This window comes from Neolamprologus multifasciatus, chromosome 10, assembly GCF_963576455.1.
Source record: "Neolamprologus multifasciatus chromosome 10, fNeoMul1.2, whole genome shotgun sequence".
NCBI classification, from domain to species: domain Eukaryota; kingdom Metazoa; phylum Chordata; class Actinopteri; order Cichliformes; family Cichlidae; genus Neolamprologus; species Neolamprologus multifasciatus.
In genome coordinates, this window is record NC_140448.1 from 31,662,633 (window position 1) to 31,685,561 (window position 22,929).

Consider the following 22,929-nt stretch of genomic DNA (forward strand, 5'->3'; position numbering starts at 1 on the left):
TCAAAGGCAGAAAATCCAACATTTAATTTCATTTCATGTTTGAGCGAAGCTACAGTAACATAAAGGAAATGTCCATGAAGAGGTAGACTGAGACATCTTCAGCGTCAGCCCGACGCACTTTCAGCACTCAAGAGTTCAATCTGCAGAAATGTCCTTCAGCCTGCTGTGGGCTCCGGTTAAGGCTCCGCCCTCATCGGCGTCTTTGGTACGGCTTCTTGGCTCGCTGTTTCTTGAAGTCGATAAGGCAGTCGGCGGCTTCTGAGATGGGTGTGAAGGACCTGATGGGAGAGTTACTGACCCTGAATGCTGACACTTCCTCCTCGTCATCATCATCATCCCGCAGATCGATGACATCACTGAAAGAATGAAGACAGAAGATTTCAGGCGTCTAAAACTTGAACAAACAGGGTGCAGCAGGAAGCTACAGGTGTCTTTACAGCTGGACTTCAAACCCGGAGCTGTTTTAAAGGCGCCTTACCCGGGCAGGACTTTGGATCCAGACGGGCCAGCATCTGCAGAAACACAGCGAGGCAGGAAAACGTGACTTTATGAACCCTGATTCAGCGGTGACATCACATCAGCAGGACAACAGGTTTCCCCGTTTCTAGAAACATCCCGACCACGTGTCCCTGACTTTTAGAAACGGGAACGTTGATAACAGAAGAACAAAACCTGGAGCTTCATCTATAATCAGTCACATCAGAGTCTCAATAATCATCATAACAAAAGACTTTACACCAGAACTATCAAAGTCTCCACTCAGTAACTTCGTCTCAGGGTTCAAATCTGTGAGAGGTTTCTTCATGGTGAACCTTCGGGAGGCCCGACTGTTAGATTTAGGACACCTGTGAAACACGAGGGCTGTAACTGAAACGTGACGAGCAGCTCATCACTGCTCAGTGAAGCGTGGCTCAGTTTGGTGAATAAGTTAAATAAAGAGATTATAATTTGACTCCATCCCAGTCTGAAGCCCGAGCGCTGAGTGTTTAGCTTTGGACACGTTTATCGTGGACATCTGAGACTCATTCCTCGTGTTTTCCTCCCTTTAAGCTCGTTAGACTACACTGCAACAAGGCCAAGGCCGGCGCGGGCCTCGCCTCGGAAAAACAAATTCCAGTGAGAACAGAAACAAAAGACAAAGTCTGACAGCGAGACGCTCCGCTCTGCACGAAGGTCACGGCGAATTGTTGCTGAAGATGTTTAACTGTGACTCAGACTTTTGGGTTTTCATTTAGCTCCTGTGATCTGCAGACAGCAGTCGGGGCTCTGGCATTTTTCTCCCATCAGGAGCACACAGGCGGAGGCTTTTATTTTCGAGCATCCTCCTTTACATGTCACTTGTGTGACCTTTGACCTGCTGACAGTGCTGTCATAAAGAAAAACGAGGGAGCAAAAACAGAAAAACAGATATGAGCGTCAGACGCCCTCTGGTGGTCAGAGTGAGGAACTGCAGCCGTCTCTGCTGGAAGCTTTGAGCTCACAGGAACGTCTCATCAGTGTTTACTCTATTTTACTTTTTCTCTGTTTTTTATCATCATTGTTTTATTCTGTGTAAGTTAAAGAAAAGCAGAGAAGGCTGATCTGAAAACAGAATAAATTTAATCACCTAAATAAACTCATAATAATAACAAAGCTAATGAGCCGACAGTCTTTTCTTTGTCAGCTCGTTTCCACTGAATCAAACGCTCACGCGGAGCCTCGGCTCTCTGACATCACATCAGCAGCATCACACGATAAATCGATAAATGAGAAGATTTCTTCATCACTGCTCAGGATAAAAAAAACCTTTACTTTACGTATTGAACAGTAAATTCAGCGACGTTCCTGCAGGCTGCATTATTGGGGGCGTGGCTGTAAAAACATGGCTGCCTCAGACCGTCCAACGACTCTGTGCTACAAACATGGTGATTTCAAATTTGTTATTCAGCAACTATTAGCAGATATCTGTGATACAACCATGCACTCAATCATACAGCATGCTAACAAAGCTAGCTAGCATTAGCCGATAGCTTAGCACTCCACGCTCTCATCTGAATCTGGCAAATTCTGCCTTCAGGAAACCCCCCCCAAAAAACAACGACATCAAATGACAAACCACCGTAATGAGGCTACATCCATCTTTTATATACAGCCTTTGCTTTTTTTAATCATTCAGATTTTCGTGTTTCAGAAGAAGAACAACAAAGAGCAACAACGATGACGTACCCGAGTCTCTGCTCTCCGTCTGATCCAGAGCCAGCAGCAGATTTCCCCTCTGCAAGATCAGAAAACAACAACTTTTAAACATCTTTAAGTTTCTTTACTGAACTTTTACTCTTTTAACACCAACAGTCGGCACTTTGAATGAAACTCTTCAGCTTTCCAAGCAGCTTCTCTTCTTCGTCACCTGAGCTACAATGTCCCTGTCTGTTGTCTCCTGCTCCGTCTGCTCTGCTTTTAACCAAAAAACAATAAAAACTAAGTTTAGGAATAAAAAAACAAAAGCCTGCTGTAATTTGGGATCAACAGGTGTCTGATTTCAAAATAAAAGCTTGCTGCTGTTACACATTTTCCTTGATGTTTCTCCTGGAAAAATGCCACGAACATCCTGCTTCCTGTCAGACCGTCACCTGTGGATCTACACCGCCAAAGCCATCTGGCAAAGGGGGGTGTCAAACATAAGGCCCGGGGTCCAGAGCAGGGCTGCCAGAGGGTCCAATTGGTCCTGTATTTTCATGTTTTACAATTTTTACTACTGATAAAGACCTCACCGCTCACACTACAACACAGTAGTAGGGCTGGGCCATATTATACCGTTCACGGTAACACCGGTGCAATGTTAGGCAACGATAAGAAAATGAAATATCACGACAGGATATGGGTGAAACGCGCATGCGCACATGGCCGAAAAAGCACGGTGGTAACGGAGAATGAGAAGGGAGAAAGTGGATCGTTGAGTGAAACGGATGAACCAGAAATGGTTTGTAAAGATGGTGCCACTTCAGTGGTGTGGAACTGGTTTGGTGTTTGTCTGTCACAAACCCACCAAAACATTTTTTTTTTATAGAACATGCAAGCAGCCGTCGTTATTGCCGTATTTGTCGGACTAAGGTGCTCGTAAATCTGGGAGTAATCTGGGTCCTAAACTCCGTCCGTTTCAGGTCCCAAAGTCAAACGAACACACAGCATCACTGAGAGTTAAAAACTGTCTAAATTCTTTCATCTGAAATAAAATGATCAGTGTTGCTGCTTTACCAGGTGTAACTATTAAGTTTAACATCCAGGTATCCATGAAAACAGAATTCATTACATTTAACCGAGTTAGACGTTAGCAGGAAGTTAACAGAAGTTAGCTCGCTAATTTCGCTAGTTACCTAAGCATGATGTAGCATGTTTTGACTGAGAGATTTCTGAAAATATTAAAACGTACAGCTCTGCTATCACTTTCAACATAAATGAAGACAGAAAACTAAACAGCAGTGACGTTTGTAGGGTTACTGAAGTTGGGCTAGCTGCTATATAATGATGTGCTACGTGACCGCTAGCAACACAGCTATGTTAGCATAGCATAAACAGTGAAGCTGCAGGATGAACGCTAACACTTTTCCACTTGATAAAAGTTAACGTGAGGGTTCCTGATGGTTAGAGACAAATACAGTTGCATGGCAGGATGCTGTAAACCAAACTTCAGTCAGGAGAACAACTGAGATAATCCATCCACAATACGAGGTTAGTGATTAATATACTGCAACAACACGGGAACAGAGCAGCTGTGATAGAGTACAGCATTAATGAATCAATGGTACAGAAGTGGAGGAAGCAAGAAGAATGAATTGAATAAAGTTTGATTAATCTAACTAATCTCTTGCACCTTATGGTCTGAAAAATACGTATTTGACTTTTTTATTTGGCAGTTTAATGTAGCAAAGCACCTCTTTTTAACTTCAGTGGATATTATACATGGTTATGGTCAGGATATGTCAGCACATTTCTACTGGAAATTCCTTTTGGTTAAACTTTCAGTAAGGAATTTGCATTTGCACTGTTAAATTTTTATATAGCTTTGATGCACATAAAAAACAGCTGCTTGTTTAAGTGAAAATAAGTTTTTTGCACTAGTAATGCTGTGGGTTGTATTTTGTCTTGCATCAATTATATCGTCATTTATAACGCAAATTTTCAAATGTATATCGTGATAAATATCTTTGGCCATATCGCCGCTCTACACAGTAGCATGTTTGGTTTTCCAGGACTTACTATAGAAATTAAAAAAAGTGGGTCCAGAGTAAAAAACCAAACCAAGATAACAAGCTAAAGTTTCACTGAAACGAACGGCTCAGATGTGCCTGCTCCTTCTTTGTAAACAGATTTGAGTTTACACAGTGAAAAAAAGGCAGATCGCGGTTTGTTGCAGACTAAACTGGTGGACTGTCTAAGCTACAAGCAGACAGGTGTGTGGTTTCAGAGCGTCGCCGGCTTACAGCTGCAGTCTTGGATCCGTGGCGCTGGATGCAGAGCTCGGTGTGTCGGCTGTAGTCCTTCAGAGGCACGGCTCTCTGACAGATGTAGCACTTCTCCTGGTTCCTGTTGGATTCATTTAGAAGAAAGCAGCGAGTCAGAAAACAAAGAGCTCTCGCGGCTGATGTAGACATCGCCGCAGACACACCTACCTGCCAACGTCAGCGCCGTCATTTGTATCTTCGGCGTTCGCTCTGTGTGTTCTCTTCCTCTGAGTCTTCCGTGACACTAAAGAGGAGAACAAAGCTCCGACTGAAACCACAAATCAAACCACAAAATGCCACATCTGACTCTCGCTGGTGACTCATGTTGTAATTCCCAGTTTGGCCTGAGGGTGGCAGCGTTTTGTCACTGTTAGGTTTAAAATCGGACACACTGACACAGAAAACCATCCAACAAGCTTCAATGTGAAGGTTTGGAATAAAAAAATCTTGAGAGAACTGATTTTCTACCTGTGAATCACTCCGATAATCTAACGCCCACGCTCGCCACGCTCGCCACGCCCGAGTTTGACACAGCCTGAACTCCGATTTCATTCCAAACGTGAAGCACTGTGTTCTTTATATTTGGCTGACGCAGAATGAATCATCATTTAAAACCATCACACAGGACGAGGTGGAGGAAGCTGATAGTCGACACGCCGGTTTGATGGATTTTGCTCTCAGTGCAGCTTCCAGCAGAGCCGCGATCGGCTCGGATATACGAGACGCCGAGGAAAGTTTTTGCTTCTGAATACGTCCGAAAGATTTCCACGATGACGACAAACCAAAACAAAGGTCCCGATCATGGAAGCTCGGGTTTATGATCGCAGTTTGCTGAACAACAGGAACCTCAGTATATATAAAAGCTTCTTTATTTTAAATATCTGTTTATTCTATGATTTATTTAATTTCTATTACTCCTTCATTCCTTCTTCTTTTTTCCTATTATATAATTGATGTTACTGAGTTACTCTGTGGCTGCTGTAGGACAAAATAAATCTTCCTCTGTACATCTGCATGTGTGACAGTTAAAGCATCTTTCCGATCTATGAACCTTCAGCAGTTTTATCACTTTGTTCTTTGACGTCTTTGTTGTTTTTCTTCTTCTGTGTTTTTCTCTGAGCTGTTCTTGTTTCTCCTTTTTCGAGCCGCTCGCTGCATTTGAATGATTAAAGTTACTGATGAACTCTGCGGCTTTTTAAAAAAACTCACCTTGTATGTAGTCCACCTTGGGCCTCCTCTCCTCCACGACTGCCACCTCGCCGTCGCAGTACGCGGCGTGCATCTCGATCCTGCTCGCGGGGAAGGACGCTTGGCAGAGCGGGCAGTCGACGGCGGTCTCGGGGCTGCGGGGGACGACGGCCGGCTCCGGCCCGGGCGACGGCGCTTGGTCCTTTATCTCCTCCACATCTGGATCCCCTCCGTCCTCCTGCACCTCCTCCCTGCTCGCAGGCTGACCGGCGCCGCCCTCGCTGCTGCTGACGGGGACGTCCACCTCCATCTTTTCACCTTTTGATGGAGATGAGGATAAATGACAGCTTCAGCATCTGAAACACGCAGCGTGGAGGGTGAAAATGAAGCTTCTCTGTCTGATTACCGTCGGCCTCCACCTCCTCCACCTGTGGCTCGCTCCTGGAGGGAGGATCAGCGTGAAGGATCATCTGAATCTCCGGGTTTTTAGCTGCAGGCTGCGGACAAACTTTTCACATTATTTCAGCACTTTAACACATTATTTACTGACTGCAGCCACACACAAACCCACCCAGCACCTCCACCTGCTGCTTGTACAGTTCAGGGTCTCTGAGGAAGAGGACATGCAAACTCACAGAGGTGGTGCTGACCTGTGGACTTGAACCTAGAACATCCACAACGTGAGGCCTCAGTGCTAACCACTGCAGCACCGAAAACTCTGCCATGAGGCGTCAGGACCAGTTCCTGTCAGAGTCGGCCAATCAGCTTTAACGCAGTTAAATCAGAACACACGAGCTCAGACATAAAGGATGAACACACACACGGTGACGTTCATCAATGAAATCGTCGCTGTGACGGTGCTGCAGGTATCTTCTCTAACACCATCCATTTACTAGCAGACAAGCTCCACGCTCTTATTTTGAAAGTCTAGTTGCTGCTGATCAGTTGAAAGCAGTCCTTCCTGTCAGACTCAAACTCCACCGTGATGGAGAGCAGCCGCTGACGGCAGTCCCAGTCTGCTCTGCAGGTCCTGCAGCTCGCGACGAACCGGAGCCTGCAGAGCAGAGCGAGGACCGCCAGCTGCTGCCGGGAGGAGGAGGAGTCAGCTGGGACCTGCAGTTAACCTCCTGACTTCCTGTCTGCGAGTTTCTCCCGCACACCTGAGCAGACTCACCTGATCTTCTGCGTCACACACCAGCGTCACGTCCTGACTGCTGCCGCCGCTCAGCTGCGTCTCTGAGGTCACATGAAGAATAACGTTATTGGAAAACACAGATAATAAAAGCACACAAACATATCACAGCATCATGGTTCACTCCTCTCACTGCATTCAGCTCCTTCACACTCACATCAGCCTCAGCGTCTCGACTTCCTGATCAGAGACAATCTGACGAGTTTCTTCTATTTAAATAAAACGTTAAACTCAGGCTGAGGCGTGAGGACAGGGGAGACAAAATCCTCACCTGGACAAACCTCACAGTCCTCAGCGTCCATCGGTTCTTCGTCTCCATCCTTCTTCCCGTCCTCCTCTTTGTTTTCCGTCTTCGTTTGCTCCTCTTCCTCCTTCTTCTCCTCCGCTGTCGGAGTATCAGCAGCTTCATCCTGAGTTTTGCTCCTCAGCCTGAGACCTCGTCTGAAAGCCAGTTTGAACAAATCGAACGTTCCTCGTCAGATCAGACCTCCAAACACGAAGCAGACGCCGCTTCACGGCCGAGAGCAGAGTTTTACCTGCGAGCGGCGTGACGCTGAGGCGATCCAGCGGGCAACTCGTGCGACGGCGATTTCTAAAAACATCACACGTGTTCAAACATCTGGAACAGAAGCAAACGAACGTAATCTTTGGAGACATTTTCGTACCTCCGTTTGCGGCAGGACGGCCTCGCCCCACTCCGCCTTCCTCAGCAAACGCCGCTGAGCCCGTTTCAGAGTCTTCTCGTAAACCTCCATCTGAGCCACGATCACCTGAACGGCGACAGGAAGGACGAGTGAACGCACGCTTCACGTTACTGATTTCACAGTGACTCAGATTTGATTTGATTTTGACATTTTTAAGAGTTTAAAAACAAACAAATTTATTTTACACAATAAAATAAATTTGACACTTCATTAAAGCAGCTTTGCATGATTCACAGCTGAAAATAATCCTTCTTTATCCTAAACAGGGGCTTCTGCAGCCCCTCTGTCTCCGCCTTTTATGACTTTGTTCTGATTGGCTGTCCCTCGTAAACAGCAGGTGGCGGGCTTCTCTGACTGACAATAGCCACACCCCCCCTCTGTGACATCATAAAGTTGCACAGGTAGAAAAAAAACTGTAAACATTTCAGGGATTATTTGCAGACACGCTGACTTCACATTTGAAACGTCGGCCATGTTGATTCCTGTCACATCTAAGACCAAAACTACATTAAATTACTGAAAGAGTCGCTAATTATTTTTGCAGAATTTCATGCATGAAGGAAAAGAAAGCAGCAAAGCGTCGTCCTGATGTCAGAACCACGACTGTCTTCTAACAGTTTACGGGGTTTGTGCTGTAAACGTGTAAACGAGTCCGTTATAAATGATCGTAATCTGTAGCGTGACCACCTGCGTGTACGTGTCCGGGTCGAGGCCTCGCGGGCAGAAGGGAACGCCCCAGTAGTAGTGAACCGCGGTGGCGTCGGCGGACTCTCCAGAGCTGACAGAGGAGAGCGTCCTGCTGCGATCAGGCTGCGGCTCCTCTGTGCCGGACTTGGAAGAAGTTTCAGGTGAAGTTCGTCTGACAGAGAGAGGAGACGGAAACTGGTTTGCATGATTCGTTCGGCAGCAGGACTTCACTGTCCTGTCTGTGTGTGCGCAAACGTTACAGCTGGATTCAAGTAACGTGTGCACAAAACCCACAGGCTGACTGTATTCAGGCCACGCCTCCTTTGTTTCTAAGGAAACTTTTAAACATCTTTAAGTTTCTTTACTGAACTTTTACTCTTTTAACACCAACAGTCGGCACTTTGAATGAAACTCTTCAGCTTTCCAAGCAGCTTCTCTTCTTCGTCACCTGAGCTACAATGTCCCTGTCTGTTGTCTCCTGCTCCGTCTGCTCTGCTTTTAACCAAAAAACAATAAAAACTAAGTTTAGGAATAAAAAAACAAAAGCCTGCTGTAATTTGGGATCAACAGGTGTCTGATTTCAAAATAAAAGCTTGCTGCTGTTACACATTTTCCTTGATGTTTCTCCTGGAAAAATGCCACGAACATCCTGCTTCCTGTCAGACCGTCACCTGTGGATCTACACCGCCAAAGCCATCTGGCAAGGGGGGTGTCAAACATAAGGTCCGGGGTCCAGAGCAGGGCTGCCAGAGGGTCCAATTGGTCCTGTATTTTCATGTTTTACCATTTTTACGGCTGATAAAGACACTTCCATCTATCCGTCCGTTCGAGCAAAGCTTCCCAGTCCCTCTCGGGGGATCTCGGGGTATTTCTAGGCCATGAAAGACTTCTAATATTGCCCAGCTGGATCTGCCTGGATAACCTCGACAGGGAGGAGGCGCTGGGACGAGCATGAACCGCCTCAGGTGACTGAGGGTGGGTGTAATGTAGGGTTATTTCAGGGTGAACATCCCGCTCCCCTCAGTCTCGTGAGCCTGTCAGCTGACACGTGAGGTTTCGTACCTGCAGTTTGATCCAGTCGCCCCTGAAGAAGCAGCCACGTGGTTCAGGGAGGCTGCCGGGCTCTCCGCCTGATGAACTGACGTCTCCTCTGGGAAGACGGGGCTGGGAGAGCCGGTCGGCTGCAGGAAAAACAAAAAAGCAAAAGAAGACATTTTTAAGACGACGTGACAGAGATGAAGACGTCGCCCGTCTTCATCTGCAGTCTGTGTGGACGAGCTGTGTTCTTGTAGTGAAACGATCAGCTGTGTACCGTGACGTCCTCGTCCCCGTCAGACCAGACTAGCGTCATATCGCTGGTCAGCTGACTCTCGGCCGGGTCCGGGGCTTCGGCCCGCCCGCTCAGCTCGTCTGCATCGAGGAAATCCAGAATAAAAACACCGTCAATAAAAACAGACACAGTCCGAAAGCAGAGCGAGCGACCTTCGTACCTGACGCGGACGCTTTCAGCCCGTCCAATCGACTCTGACCGTCCTGCAATAAAAAGCAACAAAAACAGAGAAAAGAGTCTGAAAAGTCACATAAACATCAAATAACTGAGTGCCGAGTGTGGACCAGTGAGGCACACGATCGAGCGGCTCATCGTGACGAGAATCCACGTAAATGTATCGAGCGTTCGGCTTTCTGAGGGAAAGCGCGCTCTGACCCTGCAGCACTGCGACCTCTGACCTCACCTTCCTGTTGGCTGGAGGACTCTCGCACCTCTGCTGCTGCAGTCCGAACACGGGACTCTCGGAGTGGGCGTGGCTCGGCTCGGCCTGTCCTCTGTTGGGACTTTCTGGGAATGCTAACCGTTCTGATGGAGGAATGCCGGGGCTTCGTGGGAACACGGGGGACGTGGGTCTCGCGGAGGAGGTTAAACTGTCCTGAGAAGAAAACGTGAATCCTGAGTTTTCACCGTCTTGGCTGCGCACGGCGTCTTGGGGTCTGCGGGCGCTTGGCGACCTCTCGTGCTGAGCGTTCCTGCCAAACACGGGGCTTTTAGCGAACTCGGGGCTCGGCTCAATCTCGTCGCTGTTGTCGGGATCTGTACCAGACAGGGCGGGGCTTTTGGGACATGAGGCGACGTCGCTTTCAGGGAACGTCGGGCTCTCGGGACGAGGGGACTTTTGGGCGGCGTTCGAACCATTCTGAGAGCACAACACGAACCCGGAGCTCCTGCAGGTGTCCAGCAGGTCCTGGCTCAGCCGGCCGATGCGGACCTCCGCCCGGCAGCCCGTCAGTGGAAAGACGGGAGACCGACGCGGCTGTGAGTCCTCGATCTGCGTGGAGTCGGAGCTCTGGGAGGAAACAAAGAGATGAACCTTTAAACGACTTTTCTGACGCACGTTTCCCAACAGATCGCAGACGGCGACGAACCTGCGGCGAGTCGGGGAGAGCCGGCAGAGACTCGGAGCTGCAGGGAGACGCCTGAGAGTAGACCCGAGTCTGCGACAAGTCCGGCATCTCCGGCAGAGGACTCCCCGCTTTCCTCTTCCTCTTTAAACTCCCGTTGTCACCGTCTCCAGATCCGGCTGGAACAAAGGAACAGTGCCTTTCATATTGATTTCCTGCTGTGAAGTCTGACCTCAGATGGACGCCGGTGTTACCTTGAAGGCAGCCGTCTTCTGAGGCTCCTCGATCGATGGCGAGCGTTGTTTTCCCGTTCGAGTACGCTAGTTTGCGGCGGGAGCAGAGCCTGAGGGAAACGTCGGCGGGCTGAGATGGACTCTTGGGGGTCCGGCACGCCTGCGTCTGCCCGACCATCTGTGACAGGAAAAGAACATGAATGAAACTCTCAGAAGCGCATAACAGGTTTAGAGGACGACTCTCATCCTGGCGGTAAAAGTAAACCATGCTAATGTCAGGATTCGCGCAGATCTGTAACATCGTCTTAGAGAAGAAGCGCCGGCGCTCTGCAGAGAGGCCCTGATTGGTGCAAACTGCCATCAGCTGCTGACCGACAGATAAACAGGACAGAAATAAACCAGACGCGTGCACGCCTGCTCCAGCTCTGTACTCACGCTCTCCTTGATGGCCCTCATCATGGCCTCCTCCTCCTCTTGCTGCCGTCTGAGCGCCGTGGCGCTGGCTTCCTGTTCGCTCAGGCGCAGAGCCAAGTCCATCATCTCCTCCTCGGACATCTCTGCAAACACACACACAGAGCTTCATCGCCAAAGTCCTGCTTACACCCTCAAAACGAAACACGTTCAGCAGTTCCTGATCCTCCTGAAATGCCCTGATTCCACCTCCATGCTTCTGCACCTTTAGGTTTGGATTTGCTCTCCCTCTGCCGTTTCTCCCTCGCCATTGACGTGGCGAGCAGCGACGTCGAGAGCTCGTCCTGCAGAGACAAAGAAGGACAAACAGTTCTGATGTTGTTTTTCATGCGGCTGCCAGATTATCAGTCAGACTTTTCTGATCCTGGTTCCACGGGAGCGACCTCGCGTTCATTCAGGACGCTCGCGTTTCTTCACCTGCTCGTCTGCAGCTTCGCCCTCCTGCGAGTCCTCCTCCTTCTGGCTCTCAGAGGCCACGTCCATGAGCTTTTGCTTCCTCAGCGCCATCTTGCTCTGTTCCTGAGTAACTGCAGCCAGCAGACACACAAAACTCTAAATAATAAACCAACCAGCCGTAAAATCATTGAGTTATTAGTGATCATCTGTAGAGCCACTGCTTCCATAAACACGTAATAAAACATGTGGCTGCCCTGTAGCCTCAGACGTCCACATGTGTGGCTGCCAAGCTCCAAACAGGGTTTTATTAACACGTCGTTTCTGATCTCAAATATCACCACAGTCCGTAACATCAGGATCCACCCAACCATTGTCTTCTGCTCCAATCATCACTGGATTGGTAAAGTCGATAATTGGTCGGATCACTTTATCCTCCAGCACAGTCCGAACTCTGAGGAATCTTCAGAAATGATTCTCCAAGCGTCCTGAGGGACATTCAAAGCTCTTCTTTGGATGTTTCTGTCTTTTGTCCTGTTCTCCATCAGAATGATCTCACTCTGCTTCAGGGATGTTGAGGTCCGGGCTCTGTCGAGGCCAATCTGTGACTGATGGTGTTCCTCAGGCTTCTCCTGCACTGGCAGTGTGTTTGACATCAGCCTCATGCTGAAAAACGAAGCTGCTGCCAGTCAGATGTTTCCAGACGGTACTGATGGCGTGTGGAAATCTGACCGCACTTTCATAGAGTTGATGATTCAGTTTTGATGAGATCAACACACTGATTGAAGGACAGCAGAGACCATGACACAGCCTCCACCATGTTTTACAGACGGCTGTAGACACTCGCTGTTGTAGCTCCCTCCTGACCTCCACCACACATTCGGACTATGAGTTTGATTGGTCGCTCTACCAGACCTGTGTCCGTTAATGTTAAATCCAGGTCAGGTGTAATGAGGCATACCTGTTTCCCTTCTTTAAGAATGGCTTCCTGAGAGCCATCCTTCCCCTGAGACCACTCCTGATGAGGCTTTATTGAACAGCAGATGGATCTCTCAGGTCTCTGAAGGACATGACTGTCACCTGCTGTTAACACCTCTCACTTCTTCTGTCCTCCACTCGTCTAGCTTCCTCCTCTTTGTTAAAAACACACAGCACACCATGCTGAGATATACCTAGTTTCAGCTAATAGATCTTTGGGAGTCACCTTCCTGGTTCAAACATACTTTACATACCCCAAACTTTGTTTTTTCTTTCCACATTTTTTGATTTTAAATGTAAAGAAAAGTCCCCAATGGAGTAAAATCCCAAATAATTATGAGTGGTGGCTCAAGACTTTTGCACAGCAGCTGAGAAAACAAACATGAATGTGTGATACGAGTCTGAAGTTTGCTTTGATGGTCACGATTAAATAATTTAAGTTTGTGATTGTTCAGCGGGATTATTTAAAGGGTCAGTTCACCCCAAAACACGAAGCTTTAATCCTTCGAACCGCGTATTGTTTCCGTCTTTAATAACAAACAGCAGAATGAATGACAGCCCTCAGGCCACGCCTACTACCTGCTTCACCTGACGATGGTGGGTCTCCTCCTCCTCTTCTCCGCCCTCCTCTCATCTGTCCTGCGGTGGGGCCTGAACAAACTGCCCTCTGCGTTAACACAAAAACAAACAGAGGCGCGTGAGCGGCCTGAAACATCGCACACTGGACGTAACGTTAGCTCACACAGCGCGAGGGCAGCGGTTGATATGGAAACAAGCTGACCACACGAGTCAGCGAAAAGAGGCCGTTAAAAGTTGGCGCTTTTCGGTTTTCCCGCAGCTAAACCGTGACGCTAGAGAGCGGGTCGGCCTGCCGCTCCTGCCCGGCACTTCGAGCGGCTGAGGCGGCGGTTGAAGGCCAGCGCTCCGCTCACAAACACTCACCCAGCACTTTTCCTTACTTTCGCGGCGCCATGTTTGTTTCTGTCCACCTCGTCACGTGACTGCGACGTCGGCGGGGCCGCCGCTCTCCACGATGCCTTCACGGACTGTCGGTGAACACAGATTCCTCACCTCATGTTCCTGATGTCAGAATTCTAATTAGAGTTGATTTGTGACAATAAATGAATTAACAATAAATAAATAAATATAACATAAAAAGAAGAAAAATGTATATTAAAATTAAAATGAGTGTCTGTTTGTCTGTTCGCAAGATGAAATGCTTCATAAACTCTTGAACTTCCCCTTAAACCTGTAAAAATTAACTTTCATTTCTTGGTAACCAGCTTCAGTTACTGGGCGTGGTCCTTACAGTTTTTATGATCGCCACCACCCTTCATCTAATCATGGAGAAGCGAAAAAACAGCAGAGACTATAGAGAATATTTTGTAAGGGGTGAACACTTAAAGCTGAAAGAGCTGAAATCGGAAGCTCGACATTCCTACCTGGATACGAAAAGGAAAAAATACCTGTTCAAAAAATACATCCCTCCGTACCCCCGGCCGGAGTTTCACGTGTCTCATGTGAAACACGACACAGAGAGAGGGTCTCTGTGCTGGATCTGGAAGGATGGAGGCTTCAAGGATCCACACAGAGGCGTCAAGGACCCTGAAGAGCCGTCCCTGGTGTGGTGGAGTCTGGCTGTTGGACCAGAGGAGATCCGGTCAGCTGAGAGGAGGCTCCTGAAGAAGACCTTCCCATACCGGACCAAGGAGCAGGCCCGGAAGCAGCAGGGCTTCCTGAAGAAGTTCACCTCCTCTCCAGCCTTCAGAGAGAAGTCCAGGTATGGATAGTACCGCTTCACCTTCACCGTGCAGGAGGTGCTGGAGGCCTACAGCGAGCAGGTACGAACTCCTTCAGTTTAAATTTAAAACACTTACTAACTTTTGATAATGCTGTTTTATTACAGCAGACACGAGACGCCCGCTGACTCGTTACAAACTGAATTTTATTTATTCATAAGTGTTCAGTTCATCCAGCACCAGCCCGCCCAAACTCTGCGGACCACTTGCTTACTGTCACAGTGTAGATCATTATTATTTCAGTTATTACAGTTTTTAAAATTTGATTTCGTTTTGACTTTTTTGTTTTTAAATCATTTCAGTTTCTTTTTTTTTTTTTTTTTTTTTTTTTTTTTTTTTTTGCCTGTCCCGTTTGGTTCTTTTGCCATCAGAATTATTGTCTAAAGGCGAAGAAAGATGCCCAACGGATTTTCTTTACCAAATTGACCATCCCAGCTTTGCCGTAATGGTCCATTTGATTCACCTTTTATTCTTTATTTTATTTTCACTTGCTGAATACGGGACAGACTTGACTGGGGGAAAGAAAAGGGAGAAAGAAAGAGGGGAAGAAAAACAGTTGAGAAGAGGGACGGGGGAGAAGGGCAAAAAACAAAAACCAACAGAATAAGCAGAAGAAAAAAAAAAAAAAAAAAAAAAAAAAAAAAATACATATATCGATCACCTGGATCACCTGTTGAGAAAGAAAAAAGAAAACAAGCAGAAGAAAACGAGAGTAATACAATAAACCACATCACAATGATATATGGGAATATGACAGTAAATACTAAATATTAAACATTATTGTGCAGCACGTAAGATCGACAGCACAGTGTGCATTGAGGTAGGAGCCAAAAAGGGTGTAGTTTGTGTGTGTGATCACCCGTGTGTACACCTGTGAGCATGGACGCGCTTGTTTTCTTAAAAGGTTCCCTCATGTAATGATCTGCTAGAGGGTGTGGGGGGCCACTGCCCCGTCCTCCAGGGCATGAAGCAGGTATGGAGGAGATCAAAACCCCAGACATCCAGAGGCCCCCAGAACACAAGAGACCAAGGAAGACCAACAGAGGGGCAGCCGCGCCACTGTCCCAGAAAGAGCTGAGGAGAGTCCCAGATGAGGGGTCACCCAGCAGCCACGGAGCAGAAGCCAGGGGGGGCTGCAGTGACGTGCCCGTGAGCTCCGCCGGCAGCCAGCTGTGCCTGAGTGACCGAGCCCCAGGCCGAGAGGCCGGGGGCACCCCACCTCCAAAGTGGCCCAAGCGAGCCCCAGGCTCCAGGCCCCGATAAGCAGCCGCCAAGGAGTGAGCCGGTGTGTACCCGGACGCCCACCCCCGGACACAAAGAACCACCAACGCACCGACGTCTGAGGGAGTCCGCCCCCGGCAGGGGAAGTGGTGGGGGGAGATAGGCCTCCAAACCTTGGAGGGCCTGAGCTGTCCTCAGAGAGGTGGCATCTGATACCCAACCTGACATACAGACACAGACATACAGGCACACACAGATACAAACATCCATTCCCACCCTCATGCTCTCATATGCACTTACTCCACACTCAACCAACGTGGAGACAGACATAAAGAGACGCTGTACACACAATCACACTCCCCAAGCGTACTCTACGAACCGGGTCTAGGTACCCTTGCCCCTGGAGGGGGGAACTGCACCCAGACCCAGGTTGTGTTACCCTTTTCCCTGCAGTGGGGAGAAGCAGACCGCCCCGACTCCGCAGCAGCAGGGAGGCCCCACACTCCGGACCCCAGTCGGACGGCCAACTCCTCCTCCTAGCCCCCCTGCTCCAGCAGAAAGCAGAGAACGAGGGTGAGAGAAGACTCCTAACCTCCCTCCACCCGCTCATTGTAGTGTTGATGTATGTGTGTTCTAAGGTGCGTTTAAAACCCAGGAGGGCATGGAGCTACCTGCCAGAGAGCAGCAGGTAAGCGCATAGTCCCTCCTGCTAGCCCTCAATGTCTACGTGTATTTAAAATTGAGAGGTGGGCAACGACGCCGGGGGTGAGGTGTACACCCTGATGTTAATTGGGATTCCGTGTAGCGTGCCCACCCCCAAGATCCTATATTTATGTGTAATGAGAATGTGAGTAATGTGAATGTCTAAGTTGCGGGATAAAATTGAGGCAGAGGCAGCCAGAAGGGGACAGAGGGGGGGGGGTTACCTCCTCTGCACCCTGGTGACACACCCCCACTCCAAGGCCCTGCATGTGTGGGTGGTTGTGGTGGAGCGGGAAGAGGGAGGCAGCTGGAGATGGGGAGGGAAGGAAGGGAGGAGCAAGTGACCCCTCCCTGGGGCCAGCTCCCCCGCTGACCCCAGTAGGCACCCCCATACTCCGCGACCCACCAGGGAAGGGGGGCCCAGGCCCATCCGAACCGGGGCCCAGCGCAGCGGCGCCGCCCGGCCCCACAGAGCCCGGGGCAGTCCACTCAACCCCACAACAGAGAAAACTGCACCCACCCCATCATCCACTCATCTTCCAGACTACATAAGACAATAGACGCCCAGGCTGAGATCTTCCTCCACCTCTCCTGTATCTCCCCCTCTTGCAGAGAGAGTTCCTGAGAGAGGAAAGCCCCTGCAAGATGTGACAACCCCCCCCCCACCAGTTGAAGAGCCCCCCAGCTGGCTCGGCGCACCGGCGGCACCCTGCGCCAGTGGCGGGCCCCCATATACCCACCGGCCCACAACCCCGGCAACACACCAACCAGGACCCAGGCCCCCGAGGCCCGGCCAGGGCCCCAGGCCAGAGCCGGAGCGCCCCCAGAACCTCACGCCCGTCCCGGACCCACCCAGGGGCAGCCAGGCTACCAGGTCAGTAACCCCCGTCCGTCAGCACAGACCCTCCCCTAGCCCCGCTGCACGTAGTCACGAGGAAGCCGTCACCTAAGAGCCAACAGAGCCCCTAATTGGCCATGACCGCTACCCCGGGTTGAGCCCCCCAAGGAAGATGCTCCTGGGGAACCCCCCGACGCCCCAAGCCTGACCCTACCCCCACACCAATCACAACAGTGAAGGCGAGACCAAAATATGACCCCCCACCCCCACTAGGTGATGGAGCTGATCAGAGGAGCCCAGAGCGATTGATCTGATGTGGTGGCAGAGGCTGTATCAAGACTAATGTAATCTAATAGATAATTTCTATATTGGTTAGAATTAAGATTGTTTTTATTTTTCCAGTTCATGAGGACTGTTTTCTTGGCTATGCATAGAGCAGTGAAAACCATATGGGCTATATTCTTTTCTGAAGTGACATTATCTAAGCTGCCCAACAAACACACTAAGGGGGAAGTTGGAATGTTACATTTCAGACACTTTGATAAGTCTTCACATATCTCGCGCCAAAACTTCTGAACTGGTGGACAGAACCAAAGAGCGTGGATATAATTGTCCGGTGAATTGGTTTGGCAGTGTGAGCAGTTGTTGGTAGATGCAAAGCCCATCTTGAACATCCGATGACCTGTATAGTGCACTCTATGTAGTATTTTGTATTGAATTAATTGAAGACTGGGATTTCTGATTAGATGAAAGGTTTTTAAGCAAATCTGAGACCAGAAGTTTTGGTCTAAGTTAACTGATAAATCCGCTTCCCATTTTGCAATAGGAAGTGATATTGATTCATCTGTTTTAGAAAGCATTCTGTATATTTTGGATAGTAATTTGGGGGTTTTAAGAGTAAAAAATTGAACCACACTTGGTGGTGTTTGTAGTTCAACTTGACCCAGTTTAAATTTCTTTTTTATTATGGATTTAATTTGTTGATATTCTAAAAATCTTTTCTTGTTGATCCCATATTGTGTAACTAGTCTGTCAAATGAAATAAATTCTGTTCCTTCTAGTATATGTTCTACATATTTGATTCCTTTACCATTCCAATCTGAAAAGTTTATCATATTATTGTTTTGTAATATGTCAGGGTTGTTCCAGATAGGTGTACGTTTGCATGGGATCATTTCAGTTTCAGGAAGTCTCCAGTTCAGTTTGCTGGTCTCAGTTTAGTTTTTATAGTTTGAAAATGTTTCGTTTTCATTTAGTTTTATTAGTTTCGATCTCAGTTTTAGTCTTAATTAGATGTAATTTATCTGCATACATATTCAAGTATAACCAGAAGGCTCAATCAAAAACTTCCATCTGACCTGATCAGGCAGTTTGTGATTTTACCAGAATATTAAATCACAAAACAAAAACATTTCCTTTGTAAATTGATTTTACTTTAGTTTTTCATGTTGTGAGATTATTATTCTAAACGTATGGTATCTTATACCTGTAGTCAAGGTAGTTGAATTATCTTAACAGCTGTAGAACATAAATATATCCCTTAGTCTAGATTGTGTGCAAAGTATGTAGCTTAGTTTCCCTTATATTTTAGATTAAAAGAACATGACCATTTTTGTAGTTTGTTAGACAGGTGTTCCATTATATTTGTGGGGTTGAAAGAATGTGACCATCTTTGGATTCTGTTAGACAGGTATGCGCTGCCATTGATCTGCTGTGAATGTATTACGCTGTTTTCTTGACATGTCAGACTGCTAAATCATGAAGTGAATGTTGTGTGCAGAGGACCTTGTGCTGATAATAGCAGAAACAGACCACATTCCATGCCCCCACCTTTGTAGGGGGCAGAAAGACAGGGAGCCGAGGTCATAACTTAGGCGCCATGACAGAGAAAGAATGTGAATGTTTAGGCTTTTACGACCAGGTGGGGGCCAGTAGAGGTTATAAGAAGCTGTGTAACCCATCACCATTTTGAGATTTTGCTGTGACCCTCTTCATGCATGTCTCCCCATCCGGATGGCTTATGCTCATTGTGTGGAAATAAAGGATTGTTGATTGAGCATTTATACACCGAGTATTGTCCTTCCTTCAGCCCAAAGATTCAAAGAATTGGGAGATTTTAACAATGTTCATTCAATTTCATTTCGTTCAGTTTCAGTTTGTTGTATTTAAGGTCTAATTTTTGTTGTAGTTCTATTACCGTGTAATAACCTCGGTGTAGAGGTGAGTAAACGTCTTCCTTACATTTTGCTTCCAAGCAGCCAGACTTGATTGTGATATCTAAAGAGTCCTACAGATTTCATGAAGCCTTTTCAGAGCTTTTATTTAGACATTGGCTGCTTTTTCACTCATTCTCAGTCTGGTCCTTGTACCTGATCCAAAAGCACCAAACACATGGGAGGAACCAAGATTATAAATCTGTGACCAGCCTTTCACGAAACAGTCTGACACCAACAAAGAGCTCTAAGTTGAGCACTTGTCACATCTCTGCGTGGTGAGCAGCGCTCCCTCCACTGAAACCTGTTTATTTGTCTCCAGTTTTGCTCCCGTGCTCCACCCGTCTTGCGAGTGTTCAAGACCTCCCTGTACAAACAGGAAGTGATGTATACCGTGCTGGTCCACCGCCCGCACGATAACGGGCGCTTCTCCCAGTACCCCGAGCTGCCCGATGACGACCCGAACGCCGTCTGTGCTTACAGACGAGAAGAAAACATCTTTATCTGGAGGCCAGAGGCCATGTGTAAGACACACTGGTAAGAAACAGATAAAAATTTCACCGCGGTAAAGTGAGCCGTCATTTGTGAACCGCGGTAAAGTGAGCCGTCATTTGTGAGCCGCGGTCAAGCCAGCCGCCTCTTATCCGCCGCATAAATTTCCTTGCGCTTTTACACCAGTCTTTACGGTAGCGCCTTTTCGCTTTATATCCCGATTGAGAGCCTAGACCCGCGCACACGCGCACGCGCGCGCACACATTACGATGGAACAGCCCAATACAGTCAATACAATTATGTCTATTACAAAAATTCATTAAAAATCATCCTTAGTAGTTGAGGTCCAACTTTCAACACATTCCTTCTCTGGGACACCTGCTGTACCTGTGTGCCAAGTTTCATCCAGATTTACTGTAAAATTCCTCAGAAATTAAAGGACATTTATATTCAATGCAATACAGTCAATACACTACAATTATGTACATTTCAAAAATTCATTAAAAATCATCCTTAGTAGTTGAGGTCCAACTTTCAACACATTCCTTCTCTGGGAAGCCTACTGTACCTGTGTGCCAAGTTTCATCCAGATTTACTGTAGAATTCCTCAGAAATTAAAGGAAACTTATATTCAATGCAATACAGTCAATACACTACAATTATGTCAAATTTCAAAAATTCATTAAAAATCATCCTTAGTAGTTGAGGTCCAACTTTCAACACATTCCTTCTCTGGGACACCTACTGTACCTGTGTGCCAAGTTTCATCCAGATTTACTGTAAAATCCCTCAGAAATTAAAGGACATTTATATTCAATGCAATACAGTCAATACACTACAATTATGTACATTTCAAAAATTCATTAAAAATCATCCTTAGTAGTTGAGGTCCAACTTTCAACACATTCCTTCTCTGGGACACCTACTGTACCTGTGTGCCAAGTTTCATCCAGATTTACTGTAAAGTTCCTCAGAAATTAAAGGACATTTATATTCAATGCAATACAGTCAATACACTACAATTATGTACATTTCAAAAATTCATTAAAAATCATCCTTAGTAGTTGAGGTCCAACTTTCAACACATTCCTTCTCTGGGACACCTACTGTACCTGTGTGCCAAGTTTCATCCAGATTTACTGTAGAATTCCTCAGAAATTAAAGGAAACTTATATTCAATGCAATACAGTCAATACACTACAATTATGTCAAATTTCAAAAATTCATTAAAAATCATCCTTAGTAGTTGAGGTCCAACTTTCAACACATTCCTTCTCTGGGACACCTACTGTACCTGTGTGCCAAGTTTCATCCAGATTTACTGTAAAGTTCCTCAGAAATTAAAGGACATTTATATTCAATGCAATACAGTCAATACACTACAATTATGTACATTTCAAAAATTCATTAAAAATCATCCTTAGTAGTTGAGGTCCAACTTTCAACAGATTCCTTCTCTGGGACACCTACTGTACCTGTGTGCCAAGTTTCATCCAGATTTACTGTAGAATTCCTCAGAAATTAAAGGAAACTTATATTCAATGCAATACAGTCAATACACTACAATTATGTCAAATTTCAAAAATTCATTAAAAATCATCCTTAGTAGTTGAGGTCCAACTTTCAAACACATTCCTTCTCTGGGACACCTACTGTACCTGTGTGCCAAGTTTCATCCAGATTTACTGTAAAATTCCTCAGAAATTAAAGGACATTTATATTCAATGCAATACAGTCAATACACTACAATTATGTACATTTCAAAAATTCATTAAAAATCATCCTTAGTAGTTGAGGTCCAACTTTCAACACATTCCTTCTCTGGGACACCTACTGTACCTGTGTGCCAAGTTTCATCCAGATTTACTGTAGAATTCCTCAGAAATTAAAGGAAACTTATATTCAATGCAATACAGTCAATACACTACAATTATGTCAAATTTCAAAAATTCATTAAAAATCATCCTTAGTAGTTGAGGTCCAACTTTCAACACATTCCTTCTCTGGGAAGCCTACTGTACCTGTGTGCCAAGTTTCATCCAGATTTACTGTAAGATTCCTCAGAAATTAAAGGACATGTATATTGAATTCAATACACTTACTTAAATATTGCATCATATTCAAAAATTCATTAAAAATCATCCTTAGTAGTTGAGGTCCAACTTTCAACACCGTCTTACTCTGGGCGACCTACGGTATCTCTGGGCCAAGTTACATCTCAATTCACTGTAATCTTTATCAAAAATTGAAAGAACAATTATATGTCAATGCTGGCTGTGTGCCTTTCAAAGTGACACTAAATAACAGAACTCAGGCACATCCGCCAAAAGGCGGATTTATTAAACAAAAACAACATACAAAATATCCCTAACCCATACTACATAACCTAAAAAGAAACAAAGGGACACTTAGAAGCACAAGAAAACAATACTATACTGGAAGGGCAAGAGACACAGCCCAAACATAATCCACAACTAAAACGCCAAAAGAACAAGTCATCCCACATAGCAGACGGGTGTTGCCTGGATCTGGTGTGAAGCCGGCACTGCTGGCTGACTTCTGGCATGGTAAGATGGCACTGTTTATGTGATGGCATGCTACATCTGGCCTGATTGGGTGAATGTGACATGTTGTATAGAGCACTTTGAGTAATATGGGTGAGTAAAAAGGCGCTATATAAGAATCAGTCCATTCACTGTCTGAACAGAGTTTTGTCATGACAGCATATTTGATTGTCTTCACTGACTCGCTATCCGCCTTAGTGCAGCTGCCGTACCATCCTGGGATGCAGTAAGTTAGTAGGCTCTCAATGGGCGAGTGGTGGAAGGTCAGCAGAGGATGTCTGGGATGATTGCATTAAAGGCTGAGCTGTAGTCCACAAAGAGCATTCTGGCGTAGCTCTGCCGCTTTTCTGACACAACGACCGAGACTGTGGGAGCTGGG

At 46.8% G+C, this 22,929-nt stretch overlaps 1 protein-coding gene and 1 pseudogene across 8 annotated transcripts in view; one reads left to right on the top strand and one right to left on the bottom strand.

The window, feature by feature from the left end:
- Positions 1 to 14,301, bottom strand: uimc1 (ubiquitin interaction motif containing 1). Of its 7 annotated transcripts, XM_085175655.1 has the most exons (23): positions 14,188 to 14,301; positions 13,681 to 13,801; positions 13,310 to 13,388; positions 11,768 to 11,877; positions 11,556 to 11,634; positions 11,315 to 11,436; positions 10,671 to 11,057; positions 9,986 to 10,591; positions 9,743 to 9,785; positions 9,565 to 9,662; positions 9,315 to 9,433; positions 8,253 to 8,424; positions 7,527 to 7,631; positions 7,398 to 7,453; positions 7,133 to 7,302; positions 6,844 to 6,905; positions 6,076 to 6,166; positions 5,691 to 5,987; positions 4,650 to 4,725; positions 4,461 to 4,563; positions 2,206 to 2,254; positions 479 to 512; positions 1 to 356 (listed from the first exon to the last, which is right to left on the bottom strand). In XM_085175655.1, exons 3-23 carry the CDS (start codon positions 13,353 to 13,355, stop codon positions 191 to 193), a joined length of 2,991 nt encoding a protein of 996 aa, XP_085031781.1. In that variant the 5' UTR covers positions 13,356 to 13,388; positions 13,681 to 13,801; positions 14,188 to 14,301; the 3' UTR covers positions 1 to 190. The 7 variants fall into 7 exon arrangements, 5 of the variants coding, with proteins under 5 accessions (XP_085031781.1, XP_085031780.1, XP_085031778.1 ...); XM_085175654.1 differs by lacking the exon at positions 14,188 to 14,301 and having other exon boundaries at positions 13,664 to 13,765; XM_085175652.1 differs by lacking the exons at positions 13,681 to 13,801; positions 14,188 to 14,301 and having other exon boundaries at positions 10,671 to 10,825; positions 10,901 to 11,057; positions 13,301 to 13,590.
- The window catches only part of LOC146510508 (uncharacterized), a 17,351-nt pseudogene continuing 8,199 nt past the window's right edge, over positions 13,778 to 22,929 (top strand). Inside the window, exons 1-2 of the transcript XR_014876562.1 lie at positions 13,778 to 14,562; positions 19,817 to 20,031. The product of XR_014876562.1 is annotated as an uncharacterized LOC146510508 (transcript). The remainder of the gene's footprint in view (positions 14,563 to 19,816; positions 20,032 to 22,929) is intronic.

What these genes read in the sequence shown, in the direction of transcription:
- uimc1 (XM_085175651.1), bottom strand. Translation starts at nt 13,436, where the DNA reads ATGTTTCAGGCCGCTCACGCGCCTCTGTTTGTTTTTGTGTTAACGCAG. An exon ending in GGACTGTGAGGTTTGTCCAG is followed by an intron (nt 6,906 to 7,132) that starts GTGAGGATTTTG and finishes ATGTGACCTCAG; the next exon opens with AGACGCAGCTGAGCGGCGGC. An exon ending in GGAGGAGGTGGAGGCCGACG is followed by an intron (nt 5,988 to 6,075) that starts GTAATCAGACAG and finishes CTCCATCAAAAG; the next exon opens with GTGAAAAGATGGAGGTGGAC.